General features: G+C 33.7%; 1 protein-coding gene across 1 annotated transcript in view; it reads right to left on the bottom strand.

Moving 5' to 3' along the window:
* Positions 1-3,937: 3,937 nt before the first annotated feature.
* LOC136271483 (uncharacterized) overlaps positions 3,938-9,529 on the bottom strand; it is a 65,176-nt gene continuing 59,584 nt past the window's right edge. The window contains exons 4-7 of the mRNA XM_066071586.1: positions 6,268-6,325; positions 5,956-6,116; positions 5,244-5,569; positions 3,938-4,021 (exon numbers count right to left, since the gene is read on the bottom strand). Of these exons, the coding sequence (XP_065927658.1) occupies positions 3,938-4,021; positions 5,244-5,569; positions 5,956-6,116; positions 6,268-6,325 (629 nt within the window). The remainder of the gene's footprint in view (positions 4,022-5,243; positions 5,570-5,955; positions 6,117-6,267; positions 6,326-9,529) is intronic.

The following is a 9,529-nucleotide window of genomic DNA, read 5'->3' as shown; positions in this document are numbered from 1 at the left end:
ACATCTGCGCCGTTTTCAATTAAAAATTGTACAATGCTTTTATATCCATTGGTAAAAGCGATAGCAAGGGGGCTGAATCCGTCTGAGTCACATAAGTTAACATCCGCATTGTTTTTTATAAAAAACTCTACCATGCTATCATCTCCACTTTCACAAGCAATAAAAAGAGGACTTGATACGTTTTTCTGAAATAAGTTAACATCTGCGCCGTTTTCAATTAAAAATTGTACAATGCTTTTATATCCTTTGGTAAAAGCGATAGCAAGGGGTCTGAATCCGTCTGAGTCACATAAGTTAACATCCGCATTGTTTTTAATAAAAAAACTCTACCATGCTATCATTTCCACTTTGACAAGCAATAATATGTTAACGTATCTTCTTCTTCTTCTTCAGAATACTGAGTAGGGCTCTAAAAGAGCATTAATACGTATACAAAGAAAGAGTTGTATTAAAATAATTTAATGCGACAGAAAAACATTGAATCCGTCTGAGTCACATAAGTTAACATCCGCATTGTTTTTGATAAAAAAAAAACTATACCATGCTATCATTTCCACTTTGACAAGCCAAATGAAAAAGACTTGATACGTTTTTCCGAAATAAGTTAACCATCCGCGCCGTTTTCAATTAAAAAACGTATAATGCTTTTACATCCATTGGTAAAAGCGATAGCAAGGGGGCTGAATCCGGCTGAGTTACATAAGTTAACATCCGCATTGTTTTTGATAAAATACTATACCATGCTATCATTTCCACTTTGACAAGCAATATGAAGAGGACTTGATACGTTTTTCTGAAATAAGTTAACATCTGCGCCGTTTTCAATTAAAAATTGTACAATGCTTTTATATCCATTGGTAAAAGCGATAGCAAGGGGGCTGAATCCGTCTGAGTCACATAAGTTAACATCCGCATTGTTTTTGATAAAAAAAACTCTACCATGCTATCATCTCCACTTTCACAAGCAATAAAAAGAGGACTTGATACGTTTTTCTGAAATAAGTGAACATCTGCGCCGTTTTCAATTAAAAATTGTACAATGCTTATATATCCATTGGTAAAAGCGATAGCAAGGGGGCTGAATCCGTCTGAGTCACATAAGTTAACATCCGCATTGTTTTTGATAAAAAAACTCTACCATGCTATCATCTCCACTTTCACAAGCAATAAAAAGAGGACTTGATACGTTTTTCCGAAATAAGTTAACATCTGCGCCGTTTTCAATTAAAAAATGTACAATGCTTTTATATCCATTGGTAAAAGCGATAGCAAGGGGGCTGAATCCGTCTGAGTCACATAAGTTAACATCCGCATTGTTTTTGATAAAAAACTCTACCATGCTATCATCTCCACTTTCACAAGCAATAAAAAGAGGACTTGATACGTTTTTCTGAAATAAGTGAACATCTGCGCCGTTTTCAATTAAAAATTGTACAATGCTTTTATATCCATTGGTAAAAGCGATAGCAAGGGGGCTGAATCCGTCTGAGTCACATAAGTTAACATCCGCATTGTTTTTGATAAAAAACTCTACCATGCTATCATCTCCACTTTCACAAGCAATAAAAAGAGGACTTGATACGTTTTTCTGAAATAAGTTAACATCTGCGCCGTTTTCAATTAAAAATTGTACAATGCTTTTATATCCATTGGTAAAAGCGATAGCAAGGGGGCTGAATCCGTCTGAGTCACATAAGTTAACATCCGCATTGTTTTTGATAAAAAACTATACCATGCTATCATCTCCACTTTCACAAGCAATAAAAAGAGGACTTGATACGTTTTTCTGAAATAAGTGAACATCTGCGCCGTTTTCAATTAAAAATTGTACAATGCTTTTATATCCATTGGTAAAAGCGATAGCAAGGGGGCTGAATCCGTCTGAGTTACATAAGTTAACATCCGCATTGTTTTTGATAAAAAACTCTACCATGCTATCATCTCCACTTTCACAAGCAATAAAAAGAGGACTTGATACGTTTTTCTGAAATAAGTGAACATCTGCGCCGTTTTCAATTAAAAATTGTACAATGCTTTTATATCCATTGGTAAAAGCGATAGCAAGGGGGCTGAATCCGTCTGAGTCACATAAGTTAACATCCGCATTGTTTTTGATAAAAAACTCTACCATGCTATCATCTCCACTTTCACAAGCAATAAAAAGAGGACTTGATACGTTTTTCCGAAATAAGTTAACATCTGCGCCGTTTTCAATTAAAAAATGTACAATGCTTTTATATCCATTGGTAAAAGCGATAGCAAGGGGGCTGAATCCGGCTGAGTTACATAAGTTAACATCCGCATTGTTTTTGATAAAAAACTATACCATGCTATCATTTCCACTTTGACAAGCAATATGAAGAGGACTTGATACGTTTTTCTGAAATAAGTTAACATCTGCGCCGTTTTCAATTAAAAATTGTACAATGCTTTTATATCCATTGGTAAAAGCGATAGCAAGGGTGCTGAATCCGTCTGAGTCACATAAGTTAACATCCGCATTGTTTTTGATAAAAAACTCTACCATGCTATCATCTCCACTTTCACAAGCAATAAAAAGAGGACTTGATACGTTTTTCTGAAATAAGTTAACATCTGCGCCGTTTTCAATTAAAAATTGTACAATGCTTTTATATCCTTTGGTAAAAGCGATAGCAAGGGGTCTGAATCCGTCTGAGTCACATAAGTTAACATCCGCATTGTTTTTAATAAAAAACTCTACCATGCTATCATTTCCACTTTGACAAGCAATAATATGTTAACGTATCTTCTTCTTCTTCTTCTTCTTCAGAATACTGAGTAGGGCTCTAAAAGAGCATTAATACGTATACAAAGAAAGAGTTGTATTAAAATAATTTAATGCGACAGAAAAACATTGAATCCGTCTGAGTCACATAAGTTAACATCCGTATTGTTTTTGATAAAAAAAAACTCTACCATGCTATCATTTCCCTTTTGACAAGCAATAAAAAGAGGACTTGATACGTTTTCCCGAAATAAGTTAACATCTGCGCCGTTTTCAATTAAAAATTGTACAATGCTTTTATATCCTTTGGTAAAAGCGATAGCAAGGGGGCTGAATCCGGCTGAGTTACATAAGTTAACATCCGCATTGTTTTTGATAAAAAAAAACTATACCATGCTATCATTTCCACTTTGACAAGCCAAATGAAAAAGACTTGATACGTTTTTCCGAAATAAGTTAACATCTGCGCCGTTTTCAATTAAAAAATGTACAATGCTTTTATATCCATTGGTAAAAGCGATAGCAAGGGGGCTGAATCCGTCTGAGTTACATAAGTTAACATCCGCATTGTTTTTGATAAAATACTATACCATGCTATCATTTCCACTTTGACAAGCAATATGAAGAGGACTTGATACGTTTTTCTGAAATAAGTTAACATCTGCGCCGTTTTCAATTAAAAATTGTACAATGCTTTTATATCCATTGGTAAAAGCGATAGCAAGGGGGCTGAATCCGTCTGAGTCACATAAGTTAACATCCGCATTGTTTTTGATAAAAAACTCTACCATGCTATCATCTCCACTTTGACAAGCAATATGAAGAGGACTTGATACGTTTTTCTGAAATAAGTTAACATCTGCGCCGTTTTCAATTAAAAATTGTACAATGCTTTTATATTCTGTGGTAAAAGCGATAGCAAGGGGGCTGAATCCGTCTGAGTTACATAAGTTAACATCCGCATTGTTTTTGATAAAAAACTCTACCATGCTATCATCTCCACTTTCACAAGCAAAAAAAAGAGGACTTGATACGTTTTTCCGAAATAAGTTAACATCTGCGCCGTTTTCAATTAAAAATTATACAATGCTTTTATATCCATTGGTAAAAGCGATAGCAAGGGGGCTGAATCCGTCTGAGTCACATAAGTTAACATCCGCATTGTTTTTGATAAAAAACTCTACCATGCTATCATTTCCACTTTGACAAGCAATAATATGTTAACGTATCTTCTTCTTCTTCTTCTTCTTCTTCTTCAGAATACTGAGTAGGGCTCTAAAAGAGCATTAATACGTATACAAAGAAAGAGTTGTATTAAAATAATTTAATGCGACAGAAAAACATTAAATCCGTCTGAGTCACATAAGTTAACATCCGCATTGTTTTTGATAAAAAAAAACTCTACCATGCTATCATTTCCCTTTTGACAAGCAATAAAAAGAGGACTTGATACGTTTTCCCGAAATAAGTTAACATCTGCGCCGTTTTCAATTAAAAATTGTACAATGCTTTTATATCCTTTGGTAAAAGCGATAGCAAGGGGGCTGAATCCGGCTGAGTTACATAAGTTAACATCCGCATTGTTTTTGATAAAAAAAAACTATACCATGCTATCATTTCCACTTTGACAAGCCAAATGAAAAAGACTTGATACGTTTTTCCGAAATAAGTTAACATCTGCGCCGTTTTCAATTAAAAAATGTACAATGCTTTTATATCCATTGGTAAAAGCGATAGCAAGGGGGCTGAATCCGGCTGAGTTACATAAGTTAACATCCGCATTGTTTTTGATAAAATACTATACCATGCTATCATTTCCACTTTGACAAGCAATATGAAGAGGACTTGATACGTTTTTCTGAAATAAGTTAACATCTGCGCCGTTTTCAATTAAAAATTGTACAATGCTTTTATATCCATTGGTAAAAGCGATAGCAAGGGGGCTGAATCCGTCTGAGTCACATAAGTTAACATCCGCATTGTTTTTGATAAAAAACTCTACCATGCTATCATCTCCACTTTGACAAGCAATATGAAGAGGACTTGATACGTTTTTCTGAAATAAGTTAACATCTGCGCCGTTTTCAATTAAAAATTGTACAATGCTTTTATATTCTGTGGTAAAAGCGATAGCAAGGGGGCTGAATCCGTCTGAGTTACATAAGTTAACATCCGCATTGTTTTTGATAAAAAACTCTACCATGCTATCATCTCCACTTTCACAAGCAATAAAAAGAGGACTTGATACGTTTTTCCGAAATAAGTTAACATCTGCGCCGTTTTCAATTAAAAATTGTACAATGCTTTTATATCCATTGGTAAAAGCGATAGCAAGGGGGCTGAATCCGTCTGAGTCACATAAGTTAACATCCGCATTGTTTTTGATAAAAAACTCTACCATGCTATCATCTCCACTTTCACAAGCAATAAAAAGAGGACTTGATACGTTTTTCTGAAATAAGTTAACATCTGCACCGTTTTCAATTAAAGGTCGTACAGTGCTTTCATGTCCAGTTTGAGAAGCTACAGGAAGGGGATTAAAGCTTTGTGAACTACAACAATTTACATCCGCAGAGTTATCTAATAAGCATTGTACTTTACTGTCATGTCTGCTTTGCCAAGCAACGTATTTTGGACTTGCTATGTTTTCCTTATCCGATTTATCATCATCGGCGTTGTTAAGTAAACGTTTTAAAACGTTGTTTTCCTTTTTTTCGGAAGCTATTTTCAGGGACTTTTCTCTTTTATTTTTCCAGTTGTTTCTCCCAGCAATTTTTTCATCATCTGACTTGCAGTAACCATTTATTCTGTTTGTTTCTTTATCTAAAATAAAGTATTGAAACGACCAAAATTCATGGTAAAGGGTGTGTGTCTGGCTGAATCATGAAAAATGCATGGTTCTCGGTATGTAAGTAAGTATCGTTGTTACATGTACTTTTGTTAATAAAGTTGTTATATCCAAAGGAGTTCAATCAAAATATTCTAAAAGTTGCATCACTACAGGGAATAATTCTTCTTGAGTATTCAAAACAGTTGTATCATTTAAGCTGTCTTGAAATAGCTTGATATGTTTGATAGAAAACATATTATAATCGGTATTGATCAAGGATGTATTGATACAAATCTTCACGAATCAATAGATAATGTACATGTACCAGAATATGAACTCTAAAATGTATTTTTGAAAATGGAATTAGAAAGAAAATTACCTTTACTCTTAATTCTATAACAGAACATGATGACAGGTATGCATATCAGCGCACCTACACCAAGAAGAGTCAAAATCCAGACCCAGCTTTTCCTTAAATAAGTATCTTCTATAGAAGCTGTCTTGCCAGGAATGGTTGATACATAGTTCGTTGTGATAGTTCTAATTGAAAATTAAATCCCATTTTTTTCAAAAAGCTTAAAATATGAAACATTGCACGTTAGAAATCACATCTTGCATGAAGAGATACTTTCAATGTAATAAATTTTAAGACTTTTTAAAAGTATTTTACTTTTACCGAAAATTTGTTTACCTGATACATGTTGGTTCAGCAAGAAAACACCTGTTGCCGATGGACACACAACTCTTATCTGTGAGAAAATGTTATTACATAGATAATGCATTATAATACTTGCAATTCGTGTATTTCAAATATTGCTATTTAAATTATGATATGCATTTTAAAATGTTAGTGCAAGGGTATTAAAAAGGGGAATATTTTTAGTACAAGTGCTATTGAATCTGTTTTCAGTTTTTCAGTATTCAATGTATATCAAATAGTTATTACAATAACTTTCTCTACAGTTGAATGTGAAGATGAATTCCTGCATGGATTCTTAAGGAGTTTTGCTGCCAAAAAGCTTCTTGTACCTGCAGGCAACCTAGATAAAAACTCCAGTTTATTGGTCACTTTGTTTATATTGTCTTTTCCTATTATTTAAACTGCCACATTGCAGAGCTTGATACACTGCACCACGATTTTACAGACTTTTCTCCTACTATGGGTAATTGAATTTATGTTACATATGAATTTTAGATGTATTTTTAGTACAGTGAGCAATTGCCTTACGAATAGAAAATGTATGATGTGTCTGTATATATTTTCTATTTTATGTTGCAATTTATAGACATGAGGTGTTTACTAAAGTGTGTTCATCTGTTTTTAGACTTACTGTAGTCCATGTTTTTGTGCTGTATAATGGGGAAAATACGCACGCAATCTTGTATCTTGTTACACCGTGTAGTATACATGGTTATTGTACTTAAATCACGTTTTTATCTTTAATGCTATGTTCAGTTTATGCTCTTTTGTGTCTTGTATAGTGGGCTGTTAATGCCATAACGGTGAAATGCTTGATAAGGCCGAGTGTATTTTCATGCTGTCAAAAGGTTGATTTCTTTTTTAAATATCCCTATCCTTCCCAATTGTAAAACCAGAATGGATTGAACACAATGCCATTGAAATTGTCGAAGACATACTAAAAAGCCAGTTTTCAGGAGTATGATAGTAAAAGGGACAATTCCGACCCCATGTGCCATCCAATGATAACTTTACAACAGTGACAATATTTCTGTATTTTGTTTTATTTTGTTCATCTATTACAATGTATCATAGAAAAAACTGTAAATAGTAAACAATCATGCTGTGCTTGACTGAGCACACACGACGGCTGTCGTGACAATGGTGCAAGCCTTGTTGTATATGTAGATATTGGTATTTCTAGAGGATTTATTTTTAGAGAGATGCAGAACATATGTAAAGACCCCAACCTAACTGTTCACTTATCTATATTTATCTTTCCTTCAGATGAAAGTGTTGCGCGCATTACATTAATAATTGATATTTCCTATAAACTAAGGATATCTTGACTACAATTTAAATGTGCAAGGTTCAACCGTTTTCTCATCAAATTGTTGTAGAATGAACACCAATGACCCTCTGTCATATATTTTGAGGTTCATTAATCTTCACTTTAAATCTGCAGCTGAGCAGTTCTAAGTGATCAAAACATAGGTATTTAAAGATTACAGAGGTCACCAAGATGATGCATCGCATTTAAGAGACCACCTATATCATATTATATGAAAATCATAGTTTATGATCTTTATCAAAATATTGTATGTTGTAGTGTGGTACAATGTATGACCGATATCGTATTATATCATATGATACGATTTTTATCATATTATATATAACTTTCATTCTGTATTGTATAATACAATATTTATCATTCTACTAAAGTTATTGCCGAGATTAAAGAGATCCCGCGGACATTATTCTCCAATATACAATAAACGTCATCAGTAAATTATCAAATCAAAAATTCCTATTTGTCTCGCACTGATCATGAAAGTACAACTTCAAACCGTAAAAAGTTTTAAAACCATGTCAATTTCACGTGTTAGTTCCAGTCAAAACGATGTGTATTGCCTCAAATGTTTATTTTTAAGAAATCAATGCGGCAGTTCCTAGGACCTCCCTAGCACATTTTCACTGCCTGCTTTTACATAAAATATATAACGTGTAGTAGTAAAAATCGTATTCAATTGCCTTTATAATATAAGGAATATGATTCAAAGATATTTCATAAATAAGTAAAGAGTATTAAAAATCCAAAGAAAAATTATTCTGTCGTCTGCATGTGATTCCTTTGATCGATACACAAGTAAAGATTACTACAAAACCGTTGGGGTTACACGGAACAGCCGTAAAAATGACCTAGATCGTCTCTCTATAGGAGAAACGATCTGTAGAAATACTGAGCTGTTAGTAGAATAGAAATAAAGTTCTTGTTATCGTGAATGTTGCAGGATAACTTCCTCGGTCTCGAAATGTTGTTTGAAATATAAAAGCCTCAGCTTTTATATTTCAAAACAACGGAGGTTATTCTGCAAAATTCACGAAAACTCGTGCTTTATTTCTTAAATACACAACTATACAATGTAATATTGCATCACATTATTAAGGTCTTCCGTTCTAACGAAAGACCTTACTATTTTTGTGCTGGTTAAGATTATTAGGGTCTTCCGTCTTCAGCGGAATACCCTTCTATCATTCTATTGTTTCTTTTTCACTTTTCTTCTTCTTATTATTATTAAGGTCTTCAGTTTCAAACGGAAGACCTTTTTAGGGTCTTCCGTTTCCAACGGAAGACCCTCTTGTTATTCTACGGTTTCTTTTTCTTTATTAAGGTCTTCCGTCTTCAGCGGAAGACCTTACTGTTTTTCTACGCGTTCTCATTCTTCTATATTATTATTTTTTTTCTTGGTAGTCACCCTTAATTTCTCAGCCATTTCTCAATCGATTTTAATGATTTTTACAGGGATGATGTCTTAGGTGAATATATCTTTGTATCTTACTTCCTGTCTGAAAATTCACTTCCGCTTCTGAATTATCTCCCTTTTTCATGTATTTTGGAACATGATATTGTCCACACATCTCCTCAAAAACTGTTATAGTTAGGGACTTGAAATTTATATGCAAGATAGAGTGGTTATGGTAGATTTGCTTGCTTGTTTTAGATTTGATCAGAAGTGATCATTCTTGAAGCTCGCCCGGAACTGAAAATGTTGATGTTAAATTTGTTGGACAATTTTTACGAAATTTGAGATTTGATCACGAATATCTTTCTTCTAACCAATATTTTGCTAACACATGTAGAGCATCAAAAATTTATCTATAAAAGATCTTTTAACTGACATCAAGCAAAAGGGGCTGACCCCTCATATTAGGGGCCAAGAGGGGTCTAAAGTCTTTATCTATATCTCTTAAATGAAAAATATTTTGTAATGCA

The sequence above is a fragment of the Magallana gigas genome, chromosome 9 (genome assembly GCF_963853765.1).
Source record: "Magallana gigas chromosome 9, xbMagGiga1.1, whole genome shotgun sequence".
In the NCBI taxonomy this organism is placed as follows: domain Eukaryota; kingdom Metazoa; phylum Mollusca; class Bivalvia; order Ostreida; family Ostreidae; genus Magallana; species Magallana gigas.
This window is presented reverse-complemented; position numbering and strand designations above follow the sequence as displayed.